We start from the raw sequence: 16,212 nt of genomic DNA, 5'->3' as shown, positions 1-16,212 counted from the left end.
TTCTAGTGGCCGGCCATAAGCAATGGCTAGGCTGGTTGGCCTTGCCCGAGCAAGGGTCGACTTGGCCGGGCTTTGCTTGGGTGAGGGCGAGCACTAAGGAGGGCTCCTCTCGCTAGATCTGGCCTAGGGTGACTCAGCTTTTTTTAAAGTTTGGAGGGAAGTTGCTTGGAGGATAAGCTGTTGAGCTAGCCAAGATCCAAAGGCTCAGCCGTGGCCATTTAGTTCACCGAGATCTCGATGGCCACAAGTTCAGCAAGCATGGAGGAGGAGTGTTGAGCTGGTCGATAGGGGGTTCGACGGTGGCGGTGAGGCAACATCATGTGGTGGAGGTTGTGATCGAGAATGGATTGGTGGCCAACCCTCACTTGGGCAAGGGTAGCCTTCATCGGTGCTCGCACTTGCTCGGGTGAGGCCAACCCACCCAATCATTACTTGTGGCCAGCCATTGTCAAAAGAAAGAAAAAATAGAAAATAGAAAAAAAAATCAACAAATTTAAATTTACTTTAAAATATTATCTAAAATTATCCACAGCAATGCCAATTGTACCATATATAAAATGGTCAACGTCTATATTAGTGATTTCCCATTAAAATTAATTCGATGGAATTAGTTGGCAAAATGTGAAAACGGTTAAGAATTAATTAACAAAATTGAAAGATTCATAACTGAATTGGTAAAAGTACAATAATTTTTTTTGACAATTTTCTTTAGCCAAAAAAGGGTAATAATTTGTTCCCCAAATTCCCAACTTTTTTTTTTTTTGGATAGTTGAGATCTGACTTGACTCGGGCTTCATCTCTTAAAAGTATGGAACTTTAATACGTTGCTCGTAGCAAAACTCATATCAAAGACCACGCTAGCTGGAGTTGAGGCTCGAACCACTATTTTACGAGTGCAATGAAAATTCGTGAATAAACTGTAGAGACATAGTTTAGATGTAAGAAAATTTCAACTATTAGGCTCACAGCGAATAGAAACCCAATTAGTTTATAAGTCAATCTAAATTCTGAGAGCTAGATAGCTCACTAATAACTCGACTGGTTTATGCTCTTTGGCGATTAGCTTTGTTGTTAGTAGTGTACAAGTTTCCTGACTATGGAACTTTGAGTCGTCGCCACTGGCAAAACTTAGATCACAGACCATGCCCGGCTTGAGTTGAAGCTCGAAATTGTACTCTACAAGTCCTGACTATGGATGTATGTAATCTTTGTACTTGGTAGAAACCTGGAGAGATGGAAGAGGCCTTTCTCGTTCAGCTATTCCTCTCAAGCCGTAACCCAGGCCCAGCTTGCGTGCCTAAGGATCCAGGATACTCGGGAAGGACCAAGCTACTCGAGGACCGTCAGGTCGACTTGCCCTCTTGGCTGAACGAGGACGACATCAACTACTACGCCACCCAATTCGTCCGGACCGACTTCGCCGGAGAATTCAACTATTATCGTTGTTTGGACTTGTACGTTCCTCCTCTCTCTAAGCTTATGCTCTCTTATGGGTTTACCATTGAAGATGGTATAAATATAAATTTGAAGAAAGTCATCAGCGGCTGTGCGATCTAGCTTGAATTAAGGCGAAAGTTTACAGGGTAGAAATCCAATGACATATGAGGGAAAAGTATAAAAAAAAAAAGAGAAGAGAGTCTTAAACCTATTGTATTGGCACAAATATAATATCAAATCTTTTAATTTGATCAATTTAGTCATAAACATTTTCATATTGGTACTAATCCAGTTTATTCTATCAATTTAGGCTAAAAATTACTGACATGATTATTGACGGTCCTACGTGACACCAATGGCGTTGACATAGACAAAGTTTAAAATTTTTAAATATTTTTCATATTTTTTTCTATTTTCTCTTTTCTTTCTTTCTTTTTTTTTTTTAAAATATTTTTTTTACGTGAGGTTACCGTCGACCCTTACTGACCATGGGTGAAGGCTGTCACGCCTTCGTCGGCCACTAGCAAGGGCGTCAACCCTTGCATAGATCCAAGTGAGGGCCAAAACCCTCGCCTATTGGTCGGGGAGGGCCTTTGTGCCCTCGTCGACCACGGGCGAGGGGTGTGACACCCTCACCTAGTCTAGGCAAGGCATCGTGGCCCCCACCTACCACAAGCAAGGGTTTTCATGCCCTCACTTAAGGCCAATGAGGGTGCAAAGGCCCTCGCTCATGGTCGGTGAGGGTTGCGACACTCTTGCCTAGTTTGGGCGAGGGCATCGCGCCCCTCGCTTGTGGTTGGCGAGGGCGTGGAGGCTCTCACCCTAACTAGCTTATGGCTAGCAACCTTGCTGGCCAAGAGATTAAAGAAAAGAAATAAAAGAAAATATTAAAAAATTGTTAAATTTTTTAAAATTTATTCATGTCAATGCCGATCGTGTTATATTGGATCATTGATAGGGGTGTGCATTGTCTAGGCGGGCGGTTCCCAACCTAGAACTGGGAACCGCTCGCTAAGTACCGGTTTCGAAAAATTGGAATCGGGATTCACCCATTTGTTGCATGGAATCCACCCGGGAACCGGACCGCTCTTGACGCGGGCGATGCTGGTCCTTCGGGATCTGCAGAAGGGTCGCTTGGGCTAGAGGTAGCGGCGGAGCTGGGTCGCAGGTCACTGAACTGGATCGCGGGTCGCTGGGCAGCTGAATGGCGACGGCGTCAAGGCTGAGATGAGCTCAGATCTGTAGTTGTCGAGTGAGATCAGTGTGGCTGAAGCATGGGACGCCGAGCGTTGGTTGCGGATGGGTCTCGTGGGTTGCTGGAGTCGCGGCCACCGGCGTGAAGAAACGAGTGGCGGTTGCGGTGCTGCACGTTGAGGGGAAGGCGGATCTAGCAGGACGACAATGGCGGAGGTGTGGAGCTATCACAGGTCGGCGGGCGCATGGGTATGAGATCGGAGCGACGCCGGCAGGAGGGTGGCGGACAATTGGGCTACAGCGGCTTCACGGCTCGGGCGGTGAGGCGGACGCACAGGTCACCGAGGAGGAATCGAAATAGCGAGAGGAACCGAGGAAGAGAGAGAGAGAGAGAGGGCAGCCGCGAGAAGAGAGAGAGGGCCCGCGAAACCGAAGTGAAGTGGAAGAGACAAAGAGAGAGAGAGAGGCAGCCGCAGAAACCGAAGAGAAGTGAGATGAGACGGTGAGCGTGAGACCTAGGTTTGTTTTAGTAATTTTTTTTTAATATTAAAAGGGAACTAATCCGGTTCGGGTGGGTGGGCGGATGGGCGGATCCGACCATGGAACCGGAAACCGGACCAGTTTCCAAAAATTGGAACCGGGAACCGGACCGGTTCCCTCAAGAATCGCCGGTTCCGGGCGGTTCCGATCCGGTTTCGGACGGTCCGGATAGATCTCCAGGTATTTTGCACACCCCTAATCACTGACATCCACATCAGTAATTTCCGATCTAAATTGATAAGATGGAATGAACTAGTGCGAATGCGAAAATATTTATAATTAAATTGGTTTAATTGAAAAGTTAATGGTTTAATTGATATCAATGCAATAAATTTAAGACTTTTTTTAATACTTATTCTCACGTATGAAGATGGTCTTGTATGTGAAGGGCAGCAGTTTATGATATGTCAATATATTCGTAAAATCGTTGGTGCCATTACTAAAATGGTTTTTTTTTTTTTTTTCCAATGGAAGTACAAAGCATTTCTTATCGAAGAAAACTTGCCGAGAGTCGTGTCGGTTTCGAGCTTAGGGTGCCAGTCGTAGTGGATTTGGATTTCTCTTGATTGATTCATATCGTGTCTGAATCGTGCTCTTCCATCGCGTCAGCAACAATTGCCAAGTCTAAATTTGTTGACATTTGCCCACTCATTCATGTTTATGGATTTATGAGGAGGAAAACACTAGAAATTCTCATGAACTTGATTTTGTACTCTCTCAACAAAATACAGGATGGAACTGTTGCTTTTTGCCCCACTCCAAAAAAGACGCCGAGCGTCTTGTTTCTTAATTTTCTGTCGCTTGATATTACAATGGGAATTATATGTTAAGTGATTTAACATATTATAGTCAAGTAATTTGAATAGATATATTATATTTGACACGTAATAATAACATATTATGATACTAAATACATCAATTTTGCATCCTAATGTTGTTGACTCGGCATTTCTCATCATGATATATATATTTGCCTTATTGCAGGGATTAAAAAAAAAAAAAAACTTGTTCTTATCTCTAGAAAAAATCACAGCCGGACTTTTAAAACTTGCCATGATAATTCGCTTCATGCTTTTGAATTTTAAGACTTGTCACAATTGACTGCGCCAATCATTTCCCTAACTTTGTTCGCTTTTCTTAGACAAATATTTTTTGTGGCATTTTTTTAATTAAATTTCCCTTTACTTTTGCAGGGGTGGCATGGCGTTGCATCATAAAAGACTAAGGATGCGTTTGGGAACCACTTTTGGGGAAAGTCTTTGAGAAAATACAAAAACTTTTGAGTTAAAGGTGTTTTTCAAAATGCAACTGTGTTTGATAAATTGCATTTTGAAAGCCCCTTTATGAAGTACTTTGAACAAAATGGTGTTTGGGGAATTACATTTACAAAGGATCTTTGTGATAAAAAAATTTTATCAAAATAAAATTTTTAAAAATTGACCAGCAAGGATAGCGGCTGCCGACGACCTCCGGCGACCCGGATGGGGCGGCGAGGTCACGCGACGCCACCTCGACCTTCAGCAACCTCGATCCGAGGCGTCAAGGTCGCGGGAGGACCTCGCCGCCCGATCCGGGGATCCGGGCGGCGAGGTCGCGCGACCCAAATCTGATCGCCGCTCAGCCTCCAGCACCAGATCTAGTCGTGACCAGACCTGCAACTAGATGGGTCGCGCGGCCCCGGTGAGCTCCGTGCGAAGGTTGCGGTGCGGCAGGCAACGGTCGTCGGCGACCGCGTGCGTTTGGCCACCAGATTTGCGACTCGCAGAGGTCACCCGAATCTCCAACGACGATCACCTAGGTCGCGGCGTCCCTTTACGCCCAGAGAAGATGAACAGTGCTCATACAAGGGCACACACCCGAAAAATCAAAAAAATTGTGAGGATGATTTCAGAAAATAAATAAATAAATAAATAAAAGAACGGTGCGGGGCATGGGCATGCCGAAAAAGCCGAAAGTCCAAGGAAGGTCTTCATCTGTCTTGGGCTTTCAACTACACAAGGCTGACATTTGGAGAATGGGGGTTCAAAAATTTTTGCCAAACGGGCTGGCATTTGCCCAAGGATCTTTAGGCCTCCAAAGGGCTTTGGGAAGTGGTTCCCAAATGGAAGTTAAAAACAAAAATTTAAATTAAGAATAAAATAGTGTAAAAAATTGGAGATAGGAGGGTGGTGGCGTTGCCCCTTTTTGTGGTCGGAGTGGGTGCCTTGCCCTCGATGGCGACGGATGGGGCGACAACGCCTCCCCGTGCCAAGTGAAATCACTTGCGAAGTGGATCCCCTCTTTTTAAACATATGAGTTTACTCTTCTGAATTTTAAGTTTCTTTTTCCAATTTTCATTTCTTTTAATTCTTGAGAAAATTTCAAAAAAAATCTAATAATCTCAAATGCTATCATTTTCTCAAATAAGAATTTAAAGTGAATATTGTTTCAAATATGAGGCCGAAGTACCATTACTTTCTCAAATAAATGTCTAAAATGAATCTTATTTCAAATAAAAACCCAAAACTATTATGTTTATTTCAAATAAAAGCCTAACTTTCTAGTGATTAATAACATTTTCGTCATTCTCCCTCTTTTCTTTCCTTTTTTTTTGGTGGCCACCAATGATGCCCACAAAGGGCTAGGCAAGGGTTGCCCTCACCCGATTCGGCGAGGGACAGGTGAAGGACAGCCTTGCCTTGAGGAGGTCGCCCCTCACAGCCATTAGCGAAGTTGGCCGTAGGTGAGGCCAACCCTCACTCGTGATTAGTGAGGGAAAAGAAAAAGAAAAAAAAGAAAAAAAAAAGATTTGGACAAAATTGCACTTAATTGGTCACAAAATTTAATCTATCGATAACCAGCAAAGTATCAATGAAGTAAGGTCTAGTTTAAAACAATCATGACTACTTCAAGCTTTTATTTGAAACAATCATAATTACTTTAGATTTTTATTTGAAATAATATCAATTTCAGACATTTATTTGAGAAAATAAGTGCACTTGACCCTTTTGAATTTTTCCCATTCTTCATTCTTTTTCCAAGCTTTCCTTTGTTGTTCCTTCTAGGAATAGGGTTTAGGGCTTTGCTTCAGTAAACAACGTTGTATTTTATGAGCAGCCAAGTGTATGAAAGAGGGGAAAGTGTTATAAAAGATATAAATTTATTGCATTTGTGTCAATTCAGTTATAAATTTTCAATTAGACCATTTAAACCTTAAACCATTTTTATATTTTGTCAACCGAATCCATCCAATCAATTTTGATAAAAAAATCATTGATGTGAATAAGTTTTACAATTTAAATAAATGAGTTTTAAATAACTTTTTCTTTTTTTTTTTTCATAGTGGCCGGCTCTAGTGGGGGTCACGATTTGCCCAAGCCCTTTGCCAAATTTGGGCAAGGGCCACAACCTTTACATGCCAAAATGAAAATTAAAAAGGGAAGAGGAAAAAATAATAAAAAGAAAGGAAAGAAAAGAAAAGATATTATAAAAATCAAAATATTATTCAAAAATATTAATGTCGGTGCATGTCGTGTTATGTAAGATAATCGATGTTCATATCAAATTATAAATGATGGACTCATTAGGAAATTGTGAAAAAATTATGTGTGACATCCCGATTTTCCGATTCTATTTTCAATAAATTGAGGCAGGCATTTCGTTGGCACGCATATAGTTCTTTCCCCTTGAGTTGGCCACTCATGTGGAAACTAATCTATCGGGTGAAGGCACAAGAGTTTCTAATGCATCGGACTCGAGAATTTGACCGGGAAGCGAACTTTCGGCCAGAGCTAGTCCGCAAAGGTCATTACGGACAATTAAAATCGATTAAAGATCGGAGATAGGTCGACTCGACGGATCGCATGTGATCGGTGTGGGTGATTCCACCGGATCGCACAATTCATGTCGATCGGCATTGGACCAATTTTCTATCGATTGGAGTGCTTGTGTTCGTATTTGAAACCTTGAGATTACCCCGACCACCGAAAGTCACCAATGTTTCAAAGATGTACATTGTGGCTTAAGATGATCAACCACGGGTCGAATGCGTGAAAATTTCTAAAGGCTACCGATAGGTTGGTAGCGCCAGTATCGTCTTAAAGTGAAATTAGTGGAATTGAGATCGAATTCAAAAATGGAAGCCTGGGTGTGTCCAAATCATTTTAGGATCATTGACTTATCTTTGGAAGATTTTTAAATGCATCGAGTTCTTTGGCAAATTAAATCCGAAAATGGCTAATTTGGCTCGAGAAATAGTAGGCTCGTCTTTGGTCGTCTTTTGGGACTTAAGTTGGTTAAGGGACAGTGAAGATGTAAATTGAAGTGTTGTGACATTGGATTAATTTTATGAACTTCATTGGACTTAATGAAAAGAGAATTGAATAGAATTGGAGAAATTAGAGTCTGGGTGGGGCGGAAAATGAAATTTGCAACCATGGAAGGGGTTGTGAAGGATTGGGTGAGTGGAGTGTGATGTCACCCACGACGTCGTGGTGGTGGGCCATTTTGTGGGTTAAAAAGAAAAGAAAAAGAAAAAGAAACTGGTCCCATCTCTCTCTCTCTCTCTCTCTCCTTCTTCTCTCTCCTCCCCCTCTCTCTCCCGTTGCCTCTCTTCTCCATTTCCATGGTGCGAAGTCCAGAAAAATGCAGAGAAGAAGAAGCCGCAGCCATGGCCGTCCGCTCCTGCTCGCACGCCGCCGTCGTCCGCCGCCCAGCGCCCGCGTGTGCGCGCCTCGCCGCTCCGCTCCGCCCAGCTCGCGCCAGCAGCCACCGTCGTCGTCCTCACTTGTCTTCGCCTCCGGGAGGTTGTTCGGCCAGCCAAGGCCGCGAATCGGCCGCCGTGAGCCACCGTGCGGCCCCGCCTTAGCCCGCCGGAGCTTCCCCTTGCCTCCACCGCCCTTGGCCGCCTCAACCGGCGCCGGATCCGCCCTCCATCGGCCCCAAACAGAATCTAGAAAAATGGGTATGGCAGCGGGTGTTTGGCCTGTTTTGGCCGCCTTCCCGAGCTCGGATGCTCGGCCCGCTTTGAGGAAAGTCGATCCTCGCGTCGTCCCCGTCGTTTTGGTCCGCTCGGCTCGCTAATCTGGTGAGTTTAACTCACTAAACCTTGATTAGACGGTTAATGATGCCCTAAGTGTGCTTAGCCTAAGTTAAGTAAGCTTAGTTGGTTAAATTAGTTTATTTGGTTGATGATTAGATTATGGTGTTTAATTAAGTTAAAGTGTGTTTAATTTAAAGTTAAGTATGTTTATTTTTAATATAAAGTCTTGATGTGACATAATAGGGTTTTAATTTTGAATTATTTAATTGCTTCGAAATTCTGGAAATTTATAATATTATATTAATTCCGAAATTATTAAATATTATTATTTAAAAAAATCAGAAAAATAATTTTTGACCCCATTTTAGTTCTTTCAGAATTTCGTCGGTCATTACAGGACATTCGGATTTTGAAATTGATGATTGGATATTATAAATCGAGTGTGGATTGTGAAAGATAGGGATATTATTATTTAATTAATTTTCGGAATAAATTTAATTATTAAATAAATTCCGAAAATTAAGTTGGGACCCTAAATTCTAAGAATTTTGTGCTGATCGTTCTTTGTGTATTCAGATTATGAATTTGATGATTAGATATTACAAATTGAGTGATGATTTGTGCAATTAATTATTGAATTGTTGTGTCTTTGGTTGAAAGACTCGGGTCGCGGTAGTGGCTAAGTGTGGATCCTTATTCTTCTAGAAATGCCGTCAAGAGAGTGACGTGGCTCGAGTCGTAGTAGTGGCTAGCCCGACTTGGATCCTTATTCTTCTAGAAATCTTTGTCAAAGAGAATGACGTGGCTTAGTCGCGATGAGTGGCGAAACCAGGCGGACCTTTATTTTTCTAGAAATGCTCGATAGAACGACGTGGCTTGGTCGCAGTAGTGGCGAGACCGGACCTTTATTTTTCTAGAAATGCGTCGATAGAACGACGTGGCTTGGTCGCGTAGTGGCGAGACCGACTAGACCTTTATTTCTCTAGAAATGCTGTCGATAGAACGACATGGCTTGGTCGCAGTAGTGGCGAGACCGACTGGACCTTTATTCTTTTAGAAATGCCGTAATGTTAGTAGATAGCCGACCCGCGAGTAGGCTATGCCCTCATGTGGCAGTGAATAATAATTGGAATGCATGCTAAGTGCGATTATGATTTATATGAAAGTGATGGCTTTCCAACTGTTTGAATTATTATTACTACCGAGATTGTGTGGTATAAATTGTGCTAATGTCTGCAAGAAGGAATTAAGACGAGGTAAGTCTTCGTGTGACGTGGCTAGGCCACCCGGGTGTATTTTCTTTCTAATAGGGGTTTAGGGGTTGAACTTCTTGAGACATCGTCTCATCCCGGGCCATTGTGGGATTAAAATTTCAGGTCCCTAGATGGCGGTCGTGGAGGACCCGAAGCCCTAAGTCTGGAAAGGTGGAGATTGAACTATCGGTGAACGTGACCTGCTAGTTGGTTTTAGGATTGTCCCCCTTTTGTCGAGCTGGTCTATTTTGTAGACAGTCCAGAGTTGTATTTAAACCTATTATTTGGTATTGTGATTGATTGCCTGATTTTCTATCCCAAGTTAAATGTTGTCAGGGGATTTGTTTCGCTTCCGCATGCGTAATAAAATGAATGGGTCGGCGACGTATCTTGGGATGTCGCATATTTGATCGACCGCAGTGGGATGTGTGCGCGCTCGGGGTTCGGGGCGTGACATTATGACTAAATTGATATCAATATGAGAAATTTAGAATTTTTTTGGTACTTTTACCATATTAGAAAAATAACAAAAAACCCCGCCTCAAACTTTTTCTGCCCGTCAAAGCTAAGAGAGCTAACAGAAGAATTATAAGTGGACCATTACGGCAAATTTTATGACTTATATACACTAAATTATAGTTATTAGGATTCAAGTGTATTGTTACGATGAGTTTTAGAATTACTACTATAACTATCCTCTGCCTTGTTTTCTTTTACGTTATATAGGTGTAGCTTTTAAATTAAGATACGTATCATGAATCAAAATTTTTAATTTATGAGACGTGAAACCGAATTGTACTATTCGCTAAAGTCCTCAATTTATAGTTTGTGTCATAAACATGTATACTGATGTAAATAAATTCGTGAGACATTAAATGGTGAGTAGATCTATCATTTAACAAAAACAAAAGATCTTAATTTCGAATCCATGTGATGAATTCTATTTATAAGAAGATATGTTTTCCCATTGTTTTATTAACACGCGAATTTATTGAAATATTAAAAAAAAATCTATGACATTTTATTTATTATTACACTGTAAAGTGCAAAATATATTTTCAATTATTTAGTTAGTGTCGAAATGTAATTAATCCATCATAAAATACAATAAAAGTTGCACATTGTTATAGGTATACATAAAATTGAGTCGTTTGGATCGCAAATAGATATTGAATAGTAGCTTCTTGCCATTCAATAGAGCCATTCCATAGACTAGCATAGCTTCTTGCCATTCAATAGAGCCATTCCATAGACTAGCATTTCACCTCAGAGATACTTAGGGGGTGCATAACAACCATTATGTTCAAGAAATAGTTTTGGAACAAAAATAGATTTTTCTATTTCTAGAAGAGTTTCTAAGCAAAAATAACTGTTTGATAACGACACAAAATTTCTACTCTAAAAATAGAAATTTGTTTGATAACGATACAAAAAATTTTCTTTTTGGACGGCGGTGGACTGGCGACTGGTGGTGGGCGGTAGCGGCGGCGGGCGATCGCGCTGCCGTCGGTCGCCAACCGCTGCGCGGCCACCCGGCCACCGACCCCAGGTCACTGATCGCCGCTGGCAACCGATGGCGGCCAGCGACCAACCATCGGCGGAGGCGGCCGGCGACTAACGGACGGTGGTCAACGACAACCAATGAAGGACCGGTTGACGAACATTGAGAAGAATTTTTATTTCTTATTTCTGTTCCAAAAATAGAGAAGTAGAAAAATAGTTTCTGATTTATATTCCAAACCTATTTCTGGAACAATAATCTATTTTAGAAATAAAAAAATGGAATAGGTTTATCAAACGGATTTTTATTCCAGAAACAGGTCTGGAATAAAACAATTATTTCTAGAACATAAATTTTGGTTATCATGCACCCCCTTATTACTTGGACCTCAAATCCGATTATACAATATGAATCAAGAATCAACTGATTTTAATAACTATGGTTGTAAGGTGTTCAACCCAACTAACAATAGAAAATCGACTAGCCTCCTATCATACGTGGTCAATGCCATCCAATTTACATCAAATAATTCTTTGAAGCACGCCGATCTCTATTCCTTAGGTAACATTTAAACTGACACTTGAGCAACTCATGGATTAGAACATTTAATTATAGTTAGTAAGATCATATTAACATGTTACACAAAACACATATAACATGATATAATTTATTCAATTAAGAAACATTGTTTTATCGAGTCGATAGTAATTAATGAATTGCGATCACTCTTATGATTTGCAAAGCAACTGAAAATGGATAGAATTCTCCTAATTAGAGGCTAGAGAGATCTTTCTTGTCCATAATTCTGCATATCTCAGCATAGCAATTAATTTCTTTTTAATTCTTTCCATTCAAATAAATTTTCCTTCCTTTTTTTCGTTGCTTAGTCAGCTCTTCTACTTTCCTTCTACGTTTCAAACAAACCCCCTCTGACCCAAAAAAAAAAAAAAAAAAAGAGAGATAGAAAAATAGACTTCCTTTGAGGGGGCGCCGCCCTGTACAGAACTTTTTCTGTCGATAGGGGAGATAATCCAACCGTTTTTTTTTTTTTTTTTCACACGTTTTATTGCCTAACTTTAATCATGAGAAAAGTTTTATTTCCTTGGCGGCTTTTCAGAAATTCAATCCCGTGAAGTGTGGGACTCCTCAACTTGCGAGGTGAACTTCCCAATCGCTCCTTTCCAGCAACGGGACAAGACAAACGGAACGTCAACTTTCTTGGTTCGATAGATCGACTAATCCGACGACGACCTCCATTTTCTGGCTCCAACCCAAGCTCGCTCGACGCTGAGAGAAGGACGCAAGAGCACCGCCAGGACTTCCGAGGGATGGAGACGATAGAGCACGCGACGGTCCCCACCAACGGCATCAACATGCACGTCGCGTCGGTCGGCGGCGACGGCGGCGCCGGCGGCGACACGGTCCTCTTCCTCCACGGCTTCCCCGACCTCTGGTACACCTGGCGCCGCCAGATGCTGTCCCTCGCCGCCCTCGGGTACCGGGCCGTCGCCCCCGACCTTCGCGGCTACGGCGACACCGACGCGCCACCCTCCGCGGCGTCGTACACGGCGTTCCACATCGTGGGCGACCTGGTCGGGCTCCTCGACGCGCTCGGCGTCGAGCGCGTGTTCCTGGTGGGGCACGATTGGGGAGCGGTCATGGCGTGGTACTTTTGCCTGCTGAGGCCCGATAGGGTTAAGGCGCTGGTGAACACGAGCGTCGCGTTTCTGCCGGGGAGTCGGAAGAGGAAGCCCGTCGATTCGCTGAGGGCGTTGTTTGGCGATGATTACTACATCTGTCGGTTTCAGGTGAGTGATAATTAGAGATGTGATCGTGGATTGGTTCGGTTACGTTGACTTGATTGACCGTGTTTATGTGAAGATTTTTGTTGGTTTTGGGATGTTTTAGCGAGTTTTTTTTGCCTAAATTGAGGCTGTGAATCAATGGAGCTGACTATCTTTGGTTTCCAATAGACTTGTTAAACGGGTAGATCGGATCATAAATGATTCAACATGTTTATAACTCATTTATTGTAATGCAAAATTTTCGACTTTTTATGATTTAAAAAAATGATATTGTTAAAATTTAATCGATAATTTATTTTCTTTAAATTGAATTTTAATTATTTTCATTTTAAAAAATTGAATTTTTAATTATCTTTATTTTTATTTTTTAAGAATATAATTTTTTAATTTTCTTTTTCTTTTTTTCTTTTTGCATTTCTTCTTCTTCTTGATCTCTGCTGGCGAGCTTGAGTCTTGCCAAATCGACGAGGCTTGAGCCTTGCCTGGCCGGTCATCGATCATTGCCATGCCGGCCACCGACTAAAGAACACGGAAGAAGGAAAAAAAAATGAAAGAAAAAAGAAAAAAATAATTTCTTTTTTTTTACAAAAAAATATTTTTGTAAAGTTAAAGAGAGAAAAGAGAGATTGTAAGGCTTTAGATGAAAATGGTTTAAGTCCATCCCATTTAAGACCTACTTAAGATCCATCTATCTTAAATCTTCAATTATTAAACCAATCTAATTAGTTTCTTCAAAAAATAAGTGACTCATATATGACCTACTAATGATTTAAATGGGTCATATATGGGTCTAAAACCTATTTTGCCACCTTTAATTACCAACAATGACTTGATAGTGATGGAGTTAACGGCTCTAGTTTTTGTGGCTTCTAATAAATCTGAAAAAATAAAACAACTTTTCCGTTTAAAAAAGTTGTCTGGAGAACAGAATTGGCTCTCAAATTGGGTCACCTTGAGTTTGTTGTTGCACCATTTGAGTAGATTTATAGGCGGATAATTGTATCCTACAAGAAGACCTTTCGTTTTGGTGTTTCTACGAATAGCAAGCGGGTCCTTCGTAATGATGGCTAAAACTGCTATGATGCTTTGATCTCATCTCTTACTGCTTTGTTGGTTTGACTTCACTTCTTGTTTCTAGTTGGGATGCTTTGAATTTAATGTGCTGCCCATGAATCAGACACGAGAGAGTTCCCCTTCTATCATCACAACCAACTGTGTTTATATGTGTTAAGTGCACGTGTGAGATGTGAATGCAGAGAACAGTTTCGCACAAGATGCCTAGAGTGAAAAAGGAGCAATATAATGCACCCAGTTTAAGCTTTCGACCCTCTTGGATCTCCCCATTATTAAAGTGTTGGACTTCGCTTGCCCCCAGATGAGCACTCTGGCCATTAACATGTGGACCACCTAAAATTTGATGTTTTTAACCAGTTTCAAGTTGTAGAACCAGAGCAAGTGATGTTGACTTCTGTTTTTCGCTATTAGTAAGCTGTGTTTTATATAGAAGGCTAGAAGAAAGTCCTCTGGTAGACAAAGTTCGATGGCCGTAGGGCTCCTATCCATGGTAACTTACTAGATTTTTCTGCATTGCAAGGATCTGTGTTCTAAAACTGCACATGTTGTTTAGTGCTCCTTGGAAACTTCGCTTAGTGCAGAGAGAGGACATGGAATATTATTCTCGATAAGATCCTTCCCAGATCTTCTGCGGCGAGAAGGGCCTCCACTACAATACAAGTACACATGTTGAGCATGTTTTGCAAGTATCATATTCATGTTCTAACTGAACACTGAACACTGTAATTGTTGATTCAATTAGATTTTACATTTTACCTTTTTATTGCTCAAGTGCCACTTTTATCCTTTCAGGTGGTTCCTTAATTCCTCCCTTATATGATTTGATCATTATATTTTTATTGCTCCTGAAAGGACTTATGATCTGTCTTAGGAACCTGGAGAAGCTGAAGAAGACTTTGCACGAGCTGATATCACAAAACTTATGAAGCTATTTCTCACATGCCGGAGTCCAAAACCACCTTGTATTCCGAAAGAAATAGGATGTTCAGGTTTGGCCAGCTCTCGAGATAAATTGCCCCCTTGGCTGTCAGAGGAAGACATCAATTTTTATGCCAGCAAATTCAGTCAGAAAGGCTTCACCGGAGGATTGAATTATTATCGAGCGATGAACTTGTAAGTGTCAACCTATTCTATTGGATTGGAGGCAGTTGTCTGTCGGATTGATATTCACAATATTCTGAAAGAACTGTGAGTATCTTCCCAACGTGGGCTAGAAGGTTTGACTGATGAGTAGTGAAAGATATAGTAGTGGGGCTGAAGTCCATTAGCAGTCCTGACATGTACCGTTGAACACAATCCTCTCTTTTGCGTAATTTGGATCTGATGTAAAGTTGTTCTCTGTGGAGGCTCTTTCACGAGTTTTGATACATCATCCTACGTGATTTTCTGTAGGACTTGAGTTTAGACCTAGTGAAATGTCAATCGCTTGGAACTAGCAAAGAGATAATTCCTTCCTTGTTGCAGAACCTGGGAGCTGGCCGCACCATGGACTGGAGTACAAATTAAAGTGCCGGTTAAATTTATTGTTGGAGACCTCGACATTACCTATCATGTACCTGGTGCTAAGCAGCACATTCACAATGGTGGGCTCAAGAAACTTGTGCCATTCTTGCAAGAAGTAGTCGTGATGGAAGGAGTGGCTCATTTTCTCCAGCAAGAAAAGCCAGAGGAAGTTACTAATCACATATATGACTTCATCAAAAAATTTTAAGTTTTATGCTCCTTCGAAAGTTCTCTTTGAGGAAGGAGAGGTGAATCGTTTCATCTCCGTCTCCACAAAATAACTGGAACGTTTGCTGAGGATGGGCTGTGGTGTTTAAGATGTTGCTTATTTTAGCTACTGGTTCAGAGTTATATGTACACATTTCTCACCTGTATTATGTCGTTCTTGTAACAAGGATAAGAGAAGTGGAACGATTTCTGAACACCCCATAAGTAGAGCTGGTCAAGAATTAAACTCCCTAGATCCCATACACGAACTCGCATGGTTTCACCTTTTCATGCTTCAATGCAGTGAAAACACGCCCCAATCACATTAAGTTAAGTTGAAGGACATCACAAATGCCATGACCATCATACGGCGTTTACTTGAGGATGCTCAAATGAATGCTTTTTAGAAGTTATGACACTAAAATAATCAGAAAAAAAAGTTGTGATACTTAAAGTTGTCTTTTTTCAACCATAAAGTTGCTTTGACATAGGGAGGTGGTGTTATTCTAAGCCGTGATGGTCCCATGATTCTTGTTTTGTGGTTCAAGGCAAGCTGTGTTGTATATTTGACTTCATATATTAGGGGCAACGAGCAGCTTTCCAAAAAATATTCAGGAAGCAAACCGATGCATCATGCTCATCTGTCCAAATTAATTGAGGTAGAGCATTTCTGGGCTG

The 16,212-nt window shown here is 41.4% G+C and overlaps 1 protein-coding gene across 1 annotated transcript; it reads left to right on the top strand.

Annotated features, from left to right (window-relative positions):
* The first annotated feature begins 12,073 nt into the window (after positions 1 to 12,073).
* Positions 12,074 to 15,797, top strand: LOC104426776 (epoxide hydrolase A). The gene is made up of 3 exons (XM_010039929.3): positions 12,074 to 12,753; positions 14,696 to 14,937; positions 15,289 to 15,797. The coding sequence occupies exons 1-3, from the start codon at positions 12,274 to 12,276 to the stop codon at positions 15,533 to 15,535; spliced, it is 969 nt and encodes a 322-aa protein (XP_010038231.2). The 5' UTR covers positions 12,074 to 12,273; the 3' UTR covers positions 15,536 to 15,797.
* Positions 15,798 to 16,212: the final 415 nt, after the last annotated feature.

This window comes from Eucalyptus grandis, chromosome 11, assembly GCF_016545825.1.
Source record: "Eucalyptus grandis isolate ANBG69807.140 chromosome 11, ASM1654582v1, whole genome shotgun sequence".
Taxonomy (NCBI): Eukaryota; Viridiplantae; Streptophyta; class Magnoliopsida; order Myrtales; family Myrtaceae; genus Eucalyptus; species Eucalyptus grandis.
This window is presented reverse-complemented; position numbering and strand designations above follow the sequence as displayed.